The following is a 20,469-nucleotide window of genomic DNA, read 5'->3' as shown; positions in this document are numbered from 1 at the left end:
ATATAATCTACTTAATCAGGGTGTATTTTCTTCTTCGTCATTTGCTGTGCGTGGCTACTATATTCACTCCTGGCCACATTAGAATAAGGAAAAAATTCTCCTATATACAGATGCTGTGATAAAACACAAGAAATAGGTGTAGTACTAGGCAATTCAAGATCGTGCTCCCAGTGGTGGCAGAGGGGCATAAAATTGTGTTCTCAGTGGTGACAGAGGGAGGTGAGTTTGGGCCCAGTGCTGGTGTGGGATTCAGTAGCTTCAGCAGCAGCTGCATTTCTGAGATCAGTCCAGTGCAAAGTCATGCTGATGGTGACGTCGGTGGAGGCAAGATGGCACCGAATAGTGACATGGTTCTTGCGGTGATGCAGAGACTCAAGGCTGGCCGACTGTTTCATACTGATGATGGTTTCAGCATCGGGGTGGAAGCACTTAGCCATGTTGAACTTTCAACTTTATTTTTCTACCTGGTTATTTCTGTTTTAGGGTGGCGCTGGAGAGTGGTGACATTATACACTACTTCTCACCGTATTTGTAACAAACATGTGTAACAAATACACGTGACAATCAATAGATCGATGATTATTCTAAGTTCCTCCATTTCTATATTTTCTGCATTACCTGTTATGACTGCGATGGTACTAGTGTCGCCGACTGTGAAAACTAAAATGAAATATTGATTTAGTGACTCTGCCATTTCTGTGTTCCCTACTATTAACTGCCTAGCCTTATCCTCCAAGGGATCACATTCACTTCAGCTACTTTGTTCCCTTTTACATATTTATAGAAGCTTTTACTGTCCATCTTTATATTTTGTTAGTTTTCTTTCATAATTTACCTTTGCTCTTTTTATGACTCTTTTAGTAACCCCTTATTGATCTTTAAAAGTTTCCATACCCTCCAGCTGTCACTTGCCTTTGTAATGTGATGTGCCTTAGTTCTTGTCTTTAATTCATTTGCATTGCAACATGGATATTTCTCCTGCTCTAACAAACTTTCTTCCTTTCTGGAATATATTTTAATTGGGATCAATTGACTATCTTCTTAAACACCTGCCACAGATCTTCAATTGTCCTACCTTTTAGTCTTCCTGCCCTGTTCTCTAGGGTCAAATCTGACCTCATACCTGTGTAATTAGCTTTGTTTCACCCAAGTACACTAGTGTGGGACTTCAGTTTCTTGAACTCCAACTGAATTTGAAATTTTGGCAAGCTATGATCACTCTTCCCAAGAATTACTTTACTATGAGATCGTTAATTAATCCCATCCTATTACAAAATACCAAATCCAGGATAGCCTGCTTCCTGGTTGGTTCCTCAACATATTAGGTTAGCACTGCTGCCTCACAGTGCCAAAGACCTGGTTTTGATTCCAGCCTTGGTTGACTGCCTTTGTAGAGTTTGTACTTTCTCCCCATGTCTGCAAGGATTTCCGCTGGGTGCTCCGTTTTCTCCCACACTCAAAGACGTGCAGGCTAGGTGGATCGGCCATGGTAAATGCAGGGTTACTGGGATAGGATGGGGAGCTGGGACTGGGTGGGATGGTCTTTGGAGGGTCATTGCAGATTTGAAGGGCTGAATGGCCTCTTCCTGCACTGTAGGATTTCTATGATTCTAAGATATTGCTCCAAGAAGCAATCTTTAATACATTAATGAAGTGTCCTTTGACGCAACCCTTGCTAATTTGATTAATGCAGTCAACTTGCAAATCATGTGTGATTTGTACCTTTCTTACAAGCCCGCAGTATCTCTAGTATTGAGCACTACTACTGGACTACTGTTTGGGGACCTAATGATTACTCCCTGAAAGGACTTCTTTCCCTTGCTATTTCTTATTTATGCTCAGACTGATTCTTTACCTTGATCTCCAGTGATGATATCATTATGTCTCACTACAGCTCCAGAAAAACCCTATTACTGACAAAGGAAAACCAACTCCTTTTCCTTCCTCTCTATCCTTCCAAAATACTGAATGCTCTTTAAAATTCAAATCCCAAACCTGGTCTTCCTTCAACTGTTCCTCAGTAATCCCCACCAAATCATGGCCATTTTTCTCTATTAACACTGTTAACACATTACTTTTATCATGAATGCTTCGTGCATTCAGATACAAAGCCTTTGTTATTCTTTTATCAAATTTCTCTACTGTTGTACGATGTCTTGATGTGATATGAAATTTCACTAACCTGCCCTCCCACTCTCCTTTAACTTTGATTTTCTAATTTTCCATGCAACTGAAACAATGCCCCACCTCACTACATAGTTTAAAACCCAGATACCAGTTCATCTCACTACATGATCTCTGAAAATTGCATTGAAACAAAACTAAATTAAGGTGCAGTAAGCCATAGATGTGCTTTTAACTTTGTCACCTGGCCTCCCCAGACCCCAAACCCAATAAAGCACATGTAGTTCTGAGACCGTCAAGCATTATTGTTAATGGTGCATAATTTACTGAATTCTTTCTTGCTAGTCACATAGACTTGAAATTTATTATTCATGAGTGACTGATGGATGTTTCAGTGCAGTCCAGAGAATATGGGTGAGGTCTTAACTCATCTGAATTCCATTCACTTGCATGGAGTTAATGTTGAGTCCTACAAGTGTGATTCACTATTGCCATTGTCTGTTAGGTCACATTTAAGTGGTCCTACAAAATGATTGCAATCGATCAACGGATCATGCAGGTCCATTCAATTACAGGCACCTTGATAACAGTAAACACTTGATGTCTGTCCTTGTGAGGCATAATACTATATTAAATCCTGTGAAAAACAGAGCCTTTAATTTCAAGCAAATATTTTTTATATGACCATTGAATTAACTCATAATAAGTTCTGCTACAACTGATCTCCCATTAAGTTGCTCATAGATGTAACTGTTCCTTGTTTTTTTTTTAACTCTCAAGCTTTCATAATTGTGATGTCTCCCACCCTGTCTGATGTACTTTTTGTCCATTTCTTTCTCTTTCTTACTGAAACTCTTTTCTCCTTTATATGTATCTCTATGTGGGGTTCATAGACACATGGTAACAGACACATGGTGTGTCCTTTCAAGTAGCTAAAAATGCTTCATGCAGCTGTCTCTGGAAGGTTTCTATGTCAAATTATGTCAACTATTTTCCAGCTACAGGTCTGTTATAATATTTTGTGTCCTGGACAGTTGTGATATTATTTTTGTTGTTTTTCTTTAAACAAATGTGCAAAAGAAATCTGTCAAATAACATATCCTCCTTTATTGGTGTACCCTCCCCCCAAATTTAAATTAATCCATCTTCCATGAATTCTAAAGTAAAATTGTAATGCTGTCTTTTTGTTTGAGGGTGTGTTGTAAGGAGATCTTGTGGCTCAAAGGGTAGTTTCTCTGCTTCAGAAGTAGATGCTTCAGATTCAAGTCCCATTCTAGGACTTGGTGGGCCTAGCAAATAAAGCTGATATGTAACCAGATAGATTGAGTAACAAGTTGTAAATCCTACCAACATATGGCAAGCAGTAAGAAGTGGGGAGATTCTTGGAGCGCCATATGATGGAGAGAATTGGAACTCCAACTAACTCCAGACTACAACATGTAAAAGCTAAGGCTATTTGCCAGTTGATGAAAGGGTACAGTTAGCTCAGTTGACAGGCCTGTCTAAATCAAATTGGTGCCAACAGTCCAGGGTTAAATTCCCATTCCAGCTCTGGGATTTCAGGGTCTGCTGCTTTACCCAAGCAATTGAGGGAAGTCATGGTGCTGAGAGTTGGATCTGTCTTTTTTTAGAGAATTGAAGATGAAACATTATGAATATTATTATGTAACATTTATCATTTATGCTGGATTTCACAAGCATTGTAGGCTGGATCTCAAACAAAGATGAGACAGAATACAGGAAAGAGAGAATGCTTGGTGGCATAGTGTAAAGATAACAATCTCTCCCTCAACATCAGCAAAACGAAGGAGCTGGTCATTGACTTTAGGAAGCAAGATGGAGGATATGCCTCTACCTACATCAATGGTGCTGAGGTGAGATAGTTGAGAGCATCAAGTTCTAGGAGTAATGATCACCAACAGTCTGTCTTGGTCCACACATGTTGACATTACAAGTCAAGAAAGCACAATAATGCCTCAACTTATTCAGGAAGCTGGAAAATTTGGCATGTCGATAAAGACTCCTACCAATTTTTATAGATGCTCCCTGGAAAGCATTCTATCCGAATGCATAACAGCTTGGTGTGGCAACTGCTGTGCCCAGGACTGTAAGAATTAACCATAAGTTGTGAACACAGCCCAGTACATCACACAAGCCAACCCTCTATCTATACTTCTTGTCGCCTTACAAAGACAGCCAACATCATCAAAAGATCCCACCCAGCCTGGCTATAATCTCCACTAACCTCTTCCATCAGGCAGAAGATACAAAAGCTTAAACACACATACCAATAGGTGCAAGAAAAGCTTCTTCCCCGGTGTTATAGGACTTCTGAACAGACCTTTCCAATTTTAAGTTTAACATTGATCTTGCTCTTTGTACACCTTCTCTGCAGCCATAACATTGCATTCTTTGCTCTGTTCTGTTACCCTTATGCACTTTGTATGGCATGATCTGCCTGTACTGCACGCAAAACAAAACTTTTCACTGCACTTAGGTACAGGTGACAATAATAAATCAAAATTTCATTACTTTGTGTGACAAGATTGCCCGCTTTCAGGTCCTCAGTTCAAAAACAGATTGATTATAACTGGCACCAGTCTCAATTGATTAAAAACAAAATTCTTTGCAGTGATATTACCTGTTCCCTTTTGGGCTAATGGCAGTAAGAACCTAAGTTGCATTATTTGTTTATATGAATACAAATGATTTATGTGGTATCCTTCCATCTACATAACAGAAGAAAGAAAACATAAGAAGTACGAGTTGGTGTAGGCAATTCAGCCCATCAATGATAACAAAGTGTGGAGCTGGATGAACACAGCAGGCCAAGCAGCATCTTAGAAGCACAAAAGCTGACGTTTCGGGGATGAAGGGTCTAGGCCCAAAACGTCAGTTTTTGTGCTCCTAAGATGCTGTTTGGTCTACTGTGTTCATCCAGCTCCACACTTTGTTATCTCAGATTCTCGAGCATCTGCAGTTCCCATTATCTCTAATTCAGCCCATCAAGCCTGCTTTACCAATTGATACAGTGATAGCTGATCTTGTCTTGGCCTCAACTCCAGTTTCCTGCCTGGTCTTCATAGCCTTCAACCCATAATTAAATATCTGTCCATATTCTCCTTTATTTGAATGATGGACATTTAACAAAACAAATCATTTGCCAAACCTTCATATGGCAAACTAGGGTAGCTTCATATGACATGCTTTTGTCAATGGTTGAAAGAGCAATCCATTAGAAAACCTATTTTGACGGAGTCTTATCTGGTGTAATTGGACATTGTTTTCAGTGTTTGGCTCCTTTGGTGTTACTAGGCCACTGATCATCGTAGATACCAACTCTCAGGTGATGTTGCCATTTCCCTCATTAGCTAATTGATTCCAGGTGTTGAAATTAATGTTCAGGACCTTCGTGTCATGTGTGGAGGGATTGTCTTCTGAGCAAAGGCTGAGCAAGTTGAGACTTCACCTCTCATTCTTCTAAATTCTAATAAGTAATCTCATTGAAATATATAGGATCTTTAAAGGGCCTGTGAAAGAGTAAATGCTGAAAGGGTGTTTCACCTTATGAGAGAGTCTTAAGGCCAGAGAGCATCGTCACAGAATTAAGGGGTGACAATTTAAGTCTGAGGTAAAGAGAAATGTCTCCTGATGCCACAGGGAGCTGTGGGGACAGGGTCTTTGTGTATATTTAAGCTGGAGATAGATTCTTGATCAGTAGGGGAATTGAGAGTTATGAATTCTTGATCAGTAGGGGAATTGAGGGTTATGGGGAAAGGGTAGGACAATGGGCATGAGGAGTGTTGATCAACCATGATCCTATTGAATAGTGGAGCAGGCTCAAGGGGCCTTCTGGCCTATTCCTGTTCCTATTTCTTATGATCTTATTGGTTTGCAAGCATCCTTGAAGTAGGGTTTTGAGCATCCTGCTGGTTTCCTGGCAGTAGCTACCTCATCATACAGTAAATCCTTGGGCACATATCTATCTTCAGTCCAGCAAAACATGCCTGAGCAGGCAAAGTTGCATCTGCTTAATGAGTGACCAAATGGATTGTGCTGACTTTTGTATTGAACCAATAAATGCAGATATGGTAATTGTGAGAAATTTCTATTTCAAAGTTGCAGATCACTTTCATATTACTGGTTTAAAGATGTTTACCAAAACTAAACTTATCTGAATGATAAAGCTTTCTATACACAGTCAGCTATTCTATTTTTGTTTTGTTGACGCAAATAAACTTTGCAAGTTAATCAGTTTCTGAAATCTTAACAGTCAGAAATCATTTCATAATTTAAATATTTAATCTCTGGTTCCTGAAAATAGCCAAGTCCTCTTCGAAGCATCTGGTTTACATCTCTCTGCAATATTTCCATAACGACATATTTAGATGTCAGGAACAATTTAGCTATTTTATGTAAAAGTGGGCAACAGCCAATAGTCTTAAAAATATATACAGGGTATTTAAGTTCTTGCACAACTTTAAGGTATCAGGATATACACATGATAGAATGAACTTGTAAATGTAATTTGAAAGCATTGTTCATAAATAATTTTTCAAATAAAAATGAAATGTTCAGGATAAACTACTCACTTAATTTTCTGAAAAAATTGATTAAATGACACATTACAAAAAATGATGGCAGTTATGTTGAATTCCAAAAATGTGAACAGTGTAGCGTTAACATGTTATGAATTATACTTTTGCATGTTGTCATAATTTGTTTCTATCAAGTCATATATATCAGTTGGATTTCTAGAAAACATTTAGTTAGGTGCCATATCAAAGGCTGTTGCAGAAAAGAAATGTTCATGGCTTAGTGGGTAACATTACCACGGATAGATGATTGTTCACATCACTGACTTAGATGAGGGGAGGAAAGGCATAGTAGCAAAATTTACACACCACATAAAGTCGTCAGATTGCAAGGTATGTTGTGAAAAAGATATCTAAATACTGCCAGTTCCTTATAAGTTCAGTGAGTAGACAAAAATCTGGCACTTGGGAGTATAGTGTAGGAAAATGTGAAATTATTATTTAAAGGGAAGAATTAAAAAAAGCCTATTACTTAAAGAGGTATAGATTTTCTAGTATATAAGTCATGAAAAGATAATATGCAGGTACAGCAGGTGATTAAGGCAGCTAATGAAATCCTATCCCTTATGACAAGAGGAAATGAACATAAAAGGAAGGATGTTATGATAGGACATTGGTGAGACTGCATCTGCAAATTTAGGCTTTTTATTTAAGGAAAGATATAAATGGGTTGGAGACAGTTCTGAGGAGGTTTGCTGGATTGGTGCATTGAATGAGTGGGATGTCCTTGGAGGTTTGGTTAGGGCTTGTTCTCACAGGAATTCAGAAGAGTGAGGGGTGAATACATTAAAGTGCACAAGTCCTGCATGGTCTTGATAAGGATGATATGGAAAGGATGCTTCATTTTGTGCGGGAATCCAAAATTAGGAAATAAAATTATTTTAAAATTAGAGATTGCCCATTAAAGCAGAGATGGGGAGAAGTTTAGTGGGTTTTGAAACCCTCTCCCTCAATATGGTGGAATTGTGATAATTGAATAATTTAAAGGCAGAGGTTGTTAAATACTTGTTAGGCCAGAGGATTAAAGTTTTTTTGGGTTGGTTGAGAATGTGGAATTTGGAACATAAACAGATCAGTCAGTCATGATCTTTTTAAATGGCAGAGTAGACTTGATGGTTCAAGTGGCCTAATTCTGCTCCCATATCATGGTTTTGCATGTGCACATCTAGTTATTAAAGTTGGCTTTATCCTTATGCAGCAACATATTCTGGGCCAACTGACCCGATGACATCAGCCTTTTTTTTTAAGAATTTAATCAGGCTCACTCTAACTGCCTCTGATCGTACCTTCAATTCCTGCACACAGATCAAAGCAACTTATGTTAGAAATTGGATTGGCAACCTTGACAATTTTCTCTTCCTCAATTCAAGTTCAGATATAATACAGCATCTGTCTGAAATGAAACGCATAAACACAGCCCAGGGATTAAATCTGGAAACATTTTCATATTTGTGGTTCAGTACAGGTATTTCCTAATCAGTCAGTTCAGAGATGTTATCACACATGTCTGGAGCAGGTGGAACTTACCTTGTGGTCCAAAGTTAGGGAAATTCACTACACCACAACAGCTGCCCTCTATGATTCAGTAAAACATTCTAACCTACGATCTTCAGTTGCTTCATTAATTACCTTTCCATCATCATAACTTCAGACATTGAGCTGTTTCTCGATCATTCAGTGTTCAGAACCACTTTTCAATTTCTCAGCTAATAAATTAATCTCTCCCCATATGCCATACAAGTACCAGGAAATTACCGTCTCCAAAAGACAGAACCTTTCCACAGTGTCTTATTGTTCAAACACTTTACCATTGTTGGGTCTCCCACCACCAATATCCTAGGATATTGACCAGAAATTCAACAGCATCAATCACATAAATTCTGTGACTACTAAAACAGGTCAGAGGCAGGATACTGTGTAGTGGGTGCTGTTCCCAAATTGCTAAAGCTTTTTCTTACCTTCAAGGTATAAGTTAGAGTGTGATTAAATACTCTATACTTGCCTGGATGGGTATTTTCCAATAACACTGAAGAAGCTTGACACTTTCTAGGCTAAAGTAGTTCACTTGATAGAATTTCATTCACTAATCTACTTACCCTGTCCACTAAACTATCGACAGGATGCACTACAAAACCTCAACACCACTTCCAGACTTAGTTTTTAATTGTGCACACCAACTGATCAGAATCTGTTGCAGTTTAAATAGTTAATTGTTCAATCAGCACCTTTACTGTGGGCTACTGTGATTTCATCTCAGACCATTGTGTTTTAGAATTCTATAACAGTTATAGAACTGACTAAAATAGCCAATTGTTAGCTGCTCCTATACTTTGAGAAAATATACTTATGTATGTCATACATTATCACTGAATTAAAAGGAAACAAAAACAGAAGTTACTGGAGAAACTTAGCAGGTGTGAGAAACAGTACCTGCTCACAAATTCGGCCTGAGACAAAGCCTTGGAAACAAGACTATTTTATTCTGTACGATCTTGCAAGAAAGGGTGTCTGCTAGACAGGCACACACTACAAAGCATGTTAAACATTCTTATACAGTTTACAAGTTGCGGAATCACGCCTCCCTGCTCCCATTGGTCTTCTCTTATCCTATCATTCTCCATCCTATCGGACCACCCTTGTTTATTGTTCCCTTTTCTGCCGGCCGAAGGCCCCATTCCCTTGTTTACTGCAATCCTTATTTGCTATCCTAAAGAGCGCTAGACATGCCGTACATGCAAATTGTCAGGTTTGCAGAAATAAGCCTCTGCTACAACACCCTTATCTCTACCACGTCCTTGTCTGCAGAAACAATATTTCTGGTTGTGCTGTCGCCTTTGCAGAACCTAATCTCTGGTTAATGATAAACTTCTGCTACAAAATCTTGTGACTATAATGTTCTACTTTTGCAAGACCCCACCATTCATCCTTATCTGCAGAAGCAACATTTCTAATCTCTCTCACACAGGTACAACAGCATTTGTGGAGAGAAAGCAGAGTTGACATTTCAGGTTCAGCTGGGGCTGGAGGTTTTGAGCTAAAGGGAGAGGCTGAATAGGCTGGGGCTATTTTCCTTCTAGTATTAGAGTTTGAGGGATGACCTTATAGAAGTTTATAAAATCACGAGGTCCATGGATAGGGTGAATATCTAAGGGATTTTCCCCAGATAGCGGAGTCCAAAACTAGAAGGTATAGCTTTAAGGTGAGGGGGGAAAGATATAAAAGGGACCTAAGGGATAACATTTTCATGCAGAGGGGCATGCACATAAGTATGCAATGAGCTGCCAGAGGCGGTGCTGGAGGCTGGTACAATTACAGCATTTAAAAGACATCTGGATGGGTACATGAATAGGATGGATTGAGAAAGATATGGGACAACTTCTGGCAAATGGGACTAGATTAATTTAGGATATTTGATTGGCATGGACGAGTTGGACTGAAGAATTTGTTTCCGTGCTGTACAACTCTATGACTCCAAATGACTAAGTCTGGATCAAAATCCTAGTCTAACTAATGATGATCATAAACTACTGGCTTGCCTTAAAAATCCACCTAGTTTACTAATGTCCTTCATTAGGATAATTTGCCATCCTTGCCATTATTATCTTCATGACTCCAGATCTACAGCAAAATGGTTGACTCTTCACTGCTGTCTAAAATAGTGCAGTAAGCTCCTCAATTGTATCAAACTACGACAAGGAAAAAAAAACAGATATACCTACAGCAGTTCATACAGGCAGAGCACAACCACCTTCTGAAGAGCAATATGAATGGGGAATGAAAACTGGTGCAGCCTGTGATGCTCATAGCCCAAGAAGAAATGTAAAAATAATTACTTTGATACATCACATTGTGAAAAGTTATGCAATACTGTAAGGTGTTGGATAATTTGTTAAACATTACTAATCTCTTAGGTGAGATCATAATGGGTGATATTTTGGCAGTGTTATGAAAGCATTTTACATACAGTCCTCAAAGATTACCATGGTAGGTAAAATAATATCTCTGGGGAGAATACTTACTAAAAATGATTTCAAATCCTCTAAAGCAAAACAAAACATTTATCATTGTAGGAAACTATTCACATTCAAAGCTAATGACAGTGAAACAATCCCGTTTCGACATGTCTGCCTCATTCATAATAATGGTTGTAATTTTTTTTTGCATATATGTGTGTCAGTGCTTCTTTACTTTGGACACAGATGAGGGCTGTTTAAGTGGTGAAAGAGTCTAACTAGGGCTGATAATACCTGAAATTTAGAGGTGCTTGGAAGCGTTAGCAGATGTAAATATTTGATGGCAAACGCATAAATATATCTGTGGTGAATAATAATTCTTCTGAATGGTGCCATTAAATGTAATCAGTCTTTTTTGACTGTATACAGTATGAAATGAAAATTCGAAGACAATAAGGCAGCACTAATAAATAACGATTAGTTGAATTAAAAATGTGTTTCACTTGGATAAAAAGCCAATAATGATGAATACTAAACGTTCAGTTCAGTTAATATATTGAAATTCTTGGTATTTTCTGAACAAGCTACCTAAATTAGGGTTCTCAAAACTCAGAATATTAGAAACCTTACAATATTATTAAACTTCTGTAATAAATTGTCAGTTTGTAAAATTCTTAACATCTTTAAGTTCTTAAGTAACCTCTTCATAGGAACTGTGAAGCAAAATCTAGATCAATTTGGTATACTTTCCTTGGAAAAGTTGAAAACAAATTATTTTTAAAATATACAACTGCTAAATATTTTTATCTACTGGCAGTACAAACTCAACAGTGGTTGAGTTTATGAATTTTCAGATCTACCTCGCTATATTTAAAAGACGTGGATTTGTTTAGAAATTGTCAAGATATATCAAAGTACATATTATATTAAAAATTACATTGAGCTTCAATTACTATTGTTATAGAACATAGAACATTACAGCACAGTACAGGCCCTTGATGTTGTGCCGACCTGTCATACCAATCTGAAGCCCATCTAACCTACACTATTCCATGTACGTCCATATGCTTGTCCAATGACAACTTAAATGTACTTAAAGTTGGTGAATCTACTACCGTTGCAGGCAAAGCGTTCCATACCCTTACTACTCTCTGAGTAAAGAAACTACCTCTGACATCTGTCCTGTATCTTTCACCCCTCAATTTAAAGCTATGCCCCCTCGTGCTCGCCATCACCATCCTAGGAAAAAGGCTCTCCCTATCCACCCTATCTAACCCTCTGATTATTTTATATGTCTCAATAAGTCACCTCTCAACCTTCTTCTCTCTAACGAAAACAGCCTCAGGTCCCTCAGCCTTTCCTCGTAAGACCTTCCCTCCATACCAGGCAACATCCTAGTAAATCTCCTCTGCACCCTTTCCAAAGCTTCCACATCCTTCTTATAATGCAGTGACCAGAACTGTACACAATACTCCAACTGCAGCCGCACCAGAGTTTTGTACAGCTTCACCATAACCTCTTGGTTCTGGAACTCGATCCCTCTATTAATAAAAGCTAAAACACTGTATGCCTTCTTAACAACCCTGTCAACCAGGGTGGCAACTTTCAAGGATCTGTGTACATGGACACCGAGATCTCTCTGATCATCTACACTGCTAAGAATCTTACCATTAGCCCAGTACTTTGCATTCCGGTTACTCCTACCAAAGTGCATCACCTCACACTTGTCCGCAGTAAACTCCATTTGCCACCTCTCAGCCCAGCTCTGCAGCTTATCTATGTCTCTTTGCAACCTACAACATCCTTCGTCACTATCCACAACTCCACCGACCTGTTATGTAAGGAAACAGGTCAGACATTAATGCCAAATTGAATTATAAGCAACAAGCAGAAGAGTAACAGACCATAATTTACATTAGTGATGTACTGAAAAATATCTGCCACCAAATATGTTCTAAATAAAAGCAAAATATTGTGGATATGGGACATCTGAAACAAAAACAAAAATGCTCGAAAAACTGCAGGTCTGGCATCATCTGTGGAATGAGAAAAGAAGATTTAAAACATTAAACTTTTTGTTCCAATTCCAAAATCTTGACCTGGTTTCTCTCTGTAAAGATACACCAGACCTGCTGAGTTTCTCCAGCATTTTCTGAGTTTGACATCTGCCATAAATTAGCCATGGCCTTGTCATTTAGGACTTAGCTCTTACGGTGTGATGGCAGTGTGCCTATATCTGAGTCAGGAGACTCAGGTTCAAGTCCAAGACATGTGTAATAACATCTCTAAACAGTTCTGAGGAAGGATCACTGGATCTGAAATGTTAACTCTGATTTCTCTTCACAGATGCTGTCAGACCTGCTGAGCTTTTCCAGCAATTTGTGTTTTTGTTTCTGATTTACAGCATCTGCAGTTCTTTTGCTTTTTCTAGTTACCATCTCTGAACAGTCGATGTAGAAAATACCTACAAACATTGAATCAAAAATAATGGTTAGGGAATTCAACAGAAGTAGTGTGATTAACTGAATCCAAATTTACAAGCACTCCAGTAATAGAACCACTAAACAACCATGTTCAATGTTGACAAATCATTGCAATTAACTGACTATATCTGCTAAATTATTAAATAAGTTGTACAATTATACACATTTTACACTGGTTACAAATTTACATTGAAGATTTAATTCTGTGCAGTTGAAAAATTTGATACATTAGTATGAATCCTCTAGGAATGCAAGACGATCACCCAAGATTAGACACAGTACTCAGTGGTTTTTTTCTCAATACAGTCAGGTCGTGACACCAACATCAATGTTCCCAGATAGTAAACAAACAAATGAAAATGTATTTATTCAAGCAGTGATCAAAAAATTGGAACAGACTGCTGCATAATTAATTCAATTCCACAGCTTCAAAAAGTGTATAGACCTCGTGTAAGAAAAGGTTTCTAAATGTTAGACTTTCTGTAGAGCAAAGAAAGGGGATATTAGATGAGGCAGACTAGATAGGCCCCTTGTTTTCTGTTCCTGAAATACATTGTTATCCTACTTTGTGGGAGGTATATCTTAGTGTAAATGTCACTGGACTCAATCCAGATCCCCAGCCAAATGTTCTGAGATATGTTCTTTGAATCCCACCATGATAGATGGTGAAATCTGAATTAAATAAAAATCTGGAATAAAAAACTAACTTAATGGCTACCATGTAACCACTGTGGGTTGTTAGGAAAACCCACCTTGATTCACTTGTATCCTTTTAGGAATTAAATCTGCCATGCTAACCTGGTTTAGTCTGTGACCCTTAACTGCACTTAGGCTATAGACTAGTGCTCCTTGGGTACTGTGAAGATTTTGGTGGACGTGGGACCAAGAGAGTACAAAATTGGTAACAGTCTTCTGCACAAATGCAGGATTTCCCTCCCCAGCCTGATCAGTTGCAGTAATGGAGTCACTGGCAGAGGGGAGATATATTTGTAGGCACCTCTGGAGTGCCCTGAGATTAAACTTGTGTGGCCATCTGTTGCTCCTCCTCACCTCGTTTCCTGCAAATCATACCCTGTTTCCTTCAGAAGTTAGCATACCAGTAATGAGTTTGAGATGCCGTGTCTACCACTTACCATTAATATTGAGGACTCAGTGCGGATCTAAGCACATGTCCAGCAGCCACTGGGAAATCTGCTCGATTTCAATCCTCATGCAGCCACAAATGGAGTTTAATGCAGACAAGTGTGAGGTGATGCACTTTGGTAGGAGTAACCAGGAGGCAAAGTACAGGGCTAATGGTAAGATTCTTAGCAGTGTAGATGAGCAGAGAGATCTTGGTGTCCATGTACACAGATCCTTGAAAGTTGCCACTCAGGTTGACAGGGCTGTTAAGAAGGCATACAGTGTTTTAGCTTTTATTAATAGAGGGATCGAGTTCCGGAACCAAGAGGTTATGGTGAAGCTGTACAAAACTCTGGTGCGGCCGCACTTGGAGTATTGCGTACAGTTCTGGTCACTGCATTATAAGAAGGATGTGGAAGCTTTGGAAAGGGTGCAGAGGAGATTTACTAGGATGTTGCCTGGTATGGAGGGAAGGTCTTACAAGGAAAGGCTGAGGGACTTGAGGCTGTTTTCGTGAGAGCGAAGAAGGTTGAGAGGTGACTTAATGGAGACATATAAAATAATCAGAGGGTTAGATAGGGTGGATAGGGAGAGCCTTTTTCCTAGGATGGTGATGGCGAGCACAAGGGGGCATAGCTTTAAATTGAGGGGTGAAAGATATAGGACAGATGTAAGAGGTAGTTTCTTTACTCAGAGAGTAGTAAGGGAATGGAATGCATTGCCTGCAACTGTAGTAGATTCGCCAACTTTAGGTACATTTAAGTCGTCATTGGACAAGCACATGGATGTACATGGAATAGTGTAGGTTAGATGGGCTTCAGATTGGTATGACAGGTCGGCACAACATCGAGGGCCAAAGGGCCTGTACTGTGCTGTAATGTTCTATGTTCTAATACTTTCCATGCAGATAGCCAAGTGCTCACATGCCAGAGCCACCTCATTTGACAAAATAGGGCTAAATCCTCAATCTTTCATTCCAGTTTGGTGAGGGCTTTTAGCATCCCTCATGTCCCCATTCCTGTCTGTGCAGGTTGACCATTTCAGTTAATGCCAAATACAAAGGAAGGTCTTCTGCATGGGACTCACTAGGTGTTTAGTCTCCAAATATCTTCAGTGCCAGTGGTTCCTTTCCTGTTTCCCACCCTCTTACAATAGTTCTTGGATTTCCGGATTTTATAAAGAACAATATCACATGGATACAGGCATGGCTCAACTCAAACTTGTTTATTATAAGAATCCTGCTAATAAATAATAGTACTGATCTTTCTGTACAAAACCTTAAGGGTAATCCAAACGTGACTACATCTTGATTGGTTTGTCTGATTTAAATCCCTAAACTATTTAACGTAGCCTCCCACTCAAAAGATCACAATGTCACACTTATTTGGGGGAAAAAAACACCTTTAATGAGAAACCACTGGCAAAACCTTTTCTTCGCAGATGCTGCCAGACCTGCTGAGCTTTTCCAGCAACTTTGTTTTTGTGGCAAAACCTCACGTTTCTGTCCCTACTCTAACTTAATCCCAACCGAAACCTGTTACTGTTTCCGTCAGGAATCTGGACATGGCAACCAGTTTGCTGTCAGCCCCTCCAGATCATCCAGCCTCATCGATGTTACAGTTGAAATCACCAGCCAGAATGACCAGCCCAGATGTTACCTGCAGCAGTGAGAACTGCTGAAGCACTCACAGACATTCACTCCTCACCAGAGCATACTTGTGAATTAGTCTTGGGACTATTTCTGTAACATAATATTTGCTACAAGGAGGTATCTGCCTACCACCTCCTTAATTTTGCAGATGAAGTTGCCTCCGCGCAGCAGAATATTCAGGCCAGAGTAACCACAATCGTTACCTCCCAACCAAGCTGATGGCCTGTGGATCCACAGGACTATTTCCTGCAGCTGCTGAGGTACTCACACTCCTGTGGAAACAGGAGGTCTGCTTTGACATTGGCTGGGAAAGCCACCATGGAGACGTTGTCTATTATATTTATTAGAAAGCTCTGACAGTCAGCACTGGTGCAGTGGGCCAAATATCTTCTGTGCTCTACCATTGAGATTTTACATGTCTGGACTGATTTGAGACCATAAGAAAACCATAGTGATCTACGGTAGATTGCTTGTTTGACAAGCCACCACCCTATTTTAACAGGTCATAACAAGAATGAACATGACTGTTTAGTTAAACAATGTTTCCTAAGTAACATGATTAATTGTGCAACTATGTTCCAGAATTTTTTCCACCTGTACTTAAGGAAATCTGTGATTATAATTCCATGTTAATGTTTCCATCTGTGTTTAAAACTTATACTTTAGACAGATAAGTTGGTAGCTTTTGTTGGACTCTAACAGACAATGGTTTTGTTACCTATTTCTGGACCTAATTCTGGTGTACAATGTTTCTTCTCTTCCTTTATTTTCTATTTGTATTTGAATATTGTTTAGCTCAGCAGGTCTATTAAAAAGCTACAGCTTTCCAACAATTTTTCATTCTTTCCATTATCTACAATGATTGTTTGAAATATGAACCAGATGTATTTTAAATGATAAATCATTCAGTATGAGTGATCTTCATGTTATCAAGCAAGGATGAATGAATAACTTTAATAACTAATGTTTGTTGTTACAAATGTGGTCACTACTGCAACAGAGATTTAAGCATTTTGCTTTTGTTTTCTCCTCCCAGATTAAGCTACGCAATCCAACTTATGTTTTAGAGACAGCCAGATCAAGGTTTCTGGATAAAAATGAAGAAGATACGTAATCGTTGATTCCTCTCTTCCACAAGTTCAAGACAGCAAAATTCAAACCACGTAAATGACTGTCCTTTTCAGAATGGCACATATAATCAATCTCACATACACTAACTTTAAATTTGCCTTTGGTAAAATACTCAACTACACTTACTTGTGAACAATGCATATGCAAATTTGCAAAGATTTTCTACAACAATTCCAAAGAAAACCTTTTGATAAAGCATCCATCTGTAGCAAAAGAATAATCTGCAGTGTTTGAATTGAATAATCTGGTGGATAAACACTCATCTGTTACTAGGTAAATAGAGATTCTTTGAGGATTCTCCACTGCATGAATATTTTGGTGCTGTTGTCTGCATCTTCAAATCATAATTTGATCCTAATCTGCTTTTTTTTTGTACTTCCATTTCTATTTGCCTTAATCCCATCCTTTAAGACTTTCATATTTCCACTCTTCCTTGAGCTTGCACAATATACTTTCTCTTGGCTTATGCCAATTGCATTGTTATTTAAGCAACTTACATACTACAATCCAGTGTAGGGACAGGCCTTTCAACACACCAAGCCTGCACCTGTTCCTTATCTTTATTTAGACTGCTACTTATTGCTCATACGTGACTTCTATCTCTCTGTTCACCTCCTGTTCATGTGTTTATCAAGGCATGCCTTCAATGTTGCTAATGTGCCTGCTTCCACCATCTGCACTGGCAGTGCATTCCATCCTGTGTGTGAATAAATTTTTCCTCCCCTCACCTTGAACCTGTACCCTCTTACAGTTGACCTTTTCACCTGGGAATAAGCCTCTGACTATCCACTCTATATCTTTTAATTTTGTAGATCTCTATCAGGTTACCCTCTTTCACTGGAATAACAGAGTTTATCCAACCTCTCTTCATAAGTAAAACTCTTTTCATCAGACATCCTGGTAAACCTTCTATGCGCCCTCTCCAAAACATTCACATCCTCTGGTAGCATAGCAACCAGAACTGCATGCAATATTCCAAATACGGCCTAACTAAAGTTTTATACAGCTGTAACACGACTTGCCAACCTTTATATTTGGTGCCCTGACTGATGAAGGCAAGCATGCTGACTGCTTTCTTGACCATCTTGTCCACTGTTGCCATTTTCAGAAATCTGTGGGTCTCTTATGCACAGATCCCTCCATATGTGAGTGCTCCTAAGGATTCTGCCATTTGTTTTATAATTTTCAGCTGAACTTAATCTTTCAAAATGCATCACTTCACATTTGTCCAGATTAAACTGCATCTGCCATTTTGCTGCCCAAATCTGTAATCTACCTGTATCCTGGTGTATTCTTTGACAGTCCTACTCACTGTTTGCAACTCTGCCAACTTTCGTGTCATCCTCAAACTTACTCATCAGATCACCTACATCTTCCTCCAGATCACTCCAACATATTACAAACACAAGGTCTCATAAGTGATCTTTTCTTTTCTCCCCCCAGCTTCTTTTTGTTGAGTTCCTTAAAATTTTGTTCCTCTATAAAAATATGCTTCAGTTTGGATGAAGGTCATACCCAAAATACTGACTCAGCTAAAGATTTGGTGGCTCTCATCCTTTCAATTTAAGGTTTCCAGCTTATTGCAGTTTTTGTACAAGCCACTGTATTGTTTCCATTTTTTTCAGCATTGTAGTTGATCAAAAAATAAAACTTGCAACAGTAGAAGCCATGGTTTGTTTTAATTGCTAAATTTTATAAAAATGAAACACGGGGGAAGTAACCTCCCTCTTTGCTCACTCTCTAGAAATTCTGTTTGAAAGTGAATCAATAGAAAATACAAATGTTCTTATCCAAGTCACCACAGTTAAGTAGCACATAATGATGCTGATGTATCTAAACTCATCTGTCAACAATAGACACTTAGGAATGTAAGACTTTCTCCAAAATGGGTTACTACTTTGTGGGATGAATGTTTCAAATTTAAAAAATTAGATTATTGAATAATTTACCACATTATAACATATCTAACAAACTGCTGGAAATTTAGAATGAGTATTAACTTAGATACGACGCTGACAGGATTGTCTGCTCCTCAATGGCAAGTTTCACTTTCTGTGGTTCCAAAACTCCCAGGTTCTTAAAATCTCAGTGGTGGAAAATTTGAAACAGTCAATGTAGTGACTACAGCTGCAATAATTCTACATTAATTGGTGCATACTGTAAAGTTTTGCTGAAAGCTCAGTGTTGCTGAAGTTTAGCTTCCTGTTTATTGTTGAAAGACAAATCAGGGCAGGACTTATATCCTTAGCGGTAAGGTCCTGGGGAATGTTGCTGAAAAAAACACGTTCGAGTGCAGGTTGATGGTTCCTTGATGGTGGAGTCACAGGTAGACAGGATAATGGTGTTTAGCATGCTTGCCTTTATTGGTCTGTGCATTGAGTATAGGACTTGGAGGATCATGGTGTGGCTGTACAGGACCATTGGTTAGGTCATTTTGGAATACTGTATGCATTTCTGGTCTCCCTGATACAGGAAAGATGCTGTGAAACTTGAACTTACAAGGATGTTGCCCAAGTTGGTGGGTTTGAGCTTTAAGGGGAGGCTCAGTAGGCTAGGCCAACTTTCCCTGGACCTTTTAGAGGCTGATGGGTGATTTTATAGAAATTGGTAAAATCATGAGGGTCACGCATAGGGTAAATAGACAAAGTCTTTTTCTCCCGGGGTAGGAGAGTCCAAAACCAGAAGAGAAACATTTAAAAAGGACCTGGGGGCAACCTTTCCTTGCAGGGGATGGAGCATGTATGGAATGAGCTGTCAGAGGAAGTGGAGGAGGCTGGTATAATTTCAACATTTAAAAAAGGCAGCTGGATGGGTAAATGAATAGGAAGGATTAAGGAGGATATGGGCTAAATGCTAGCAAATGGGCCTAGATTTACTTAGGAAATTTGTTTGGCATGGACGAATTGGACTGAACGACTGTTTTCATGCTGTACAACTCAATGATTCTATGTTGAAAATTTAAAACCAACCACTTGACACTTTAAGCATCAGTTAAAACACAAAGTTGTCAATCTTTACATTATAGTAGATACCATATTCCAATTTGTTATAATCAGGGCTTTGCATTTATACTCATCTTCAAATTTGGATCATGGAGCTAGATTCCACACTCTTTAAAGATCCTACACCAATCGTGCAAATAAACACCTTGTAGGTTAATGCAATGCTCTTCGATTACTATTAATATAGGCAAAATATGTGGGTAGATTTAGTATTTAAACAGGATGCTATTTGATTTTTTAAAAAATTGTAAAACATAGTTTGTTAATTTTCTTAATATGGACAGACCAATGTGTTAGAGCTCTTAGAGTCTGAGGACGAGCTTTGTTTTGACACTTGTTAATGTAAATGTTAATTTTCCCTTTTAACTATCATTGGTTCATTTTTGACCAAATTGAAAACAGTTTTTC

At 38.7% G+C, this 20,469-nt stretch overlaps 1 protein-coding gene across 2 annotated transcripts in view; it reads left to right on the top strand.

Annotated features, from left to right (window-relative positions):
• morn3 (MORN repeat containing 3) overlaps positions 1-18,653 on the top strand; it is a 55,739-nt gene extending 37,086 nt beyond the window's left edge. For both annotated transcript variants that reach the window (XM_048556206.2, XM_048556205.2), the window contains one exon: positions 16,965-18,653. In XM_048556206.2, the coding sequence (XP_048412163.1) occupies positions 16,965-17,042 (78 nt within the window). In that variant the 3' untranslated portion in view covers positions 17,043-18,653. The remainder of the gene's footprint in view (positions 1-16,964) is intronic.
• The last annotated feature ends 1,816 nt before the right edge of the window (positions 18,654-20,469 follow it).

Source organism: Stegostoma tigrinum, chromosome 26 (assembly GCF_030684315.1).
Source record: "Stegostoma tigrinum isolate sSteTig4 chromosome 26, sSteTig4.hap1, whole genome shotgun sequence".
NCBI lineage: Eukaryota > Metazoa > Chordata > Chondrichthyes > Orectolobiformes > Stegostomatidae > Stegostoma > Stegostoma tigrinum.
Note: the sequence above shows the minus strand (reverse complement) of the source record. Positions and strands in the feature narration are given on the sequence as shown.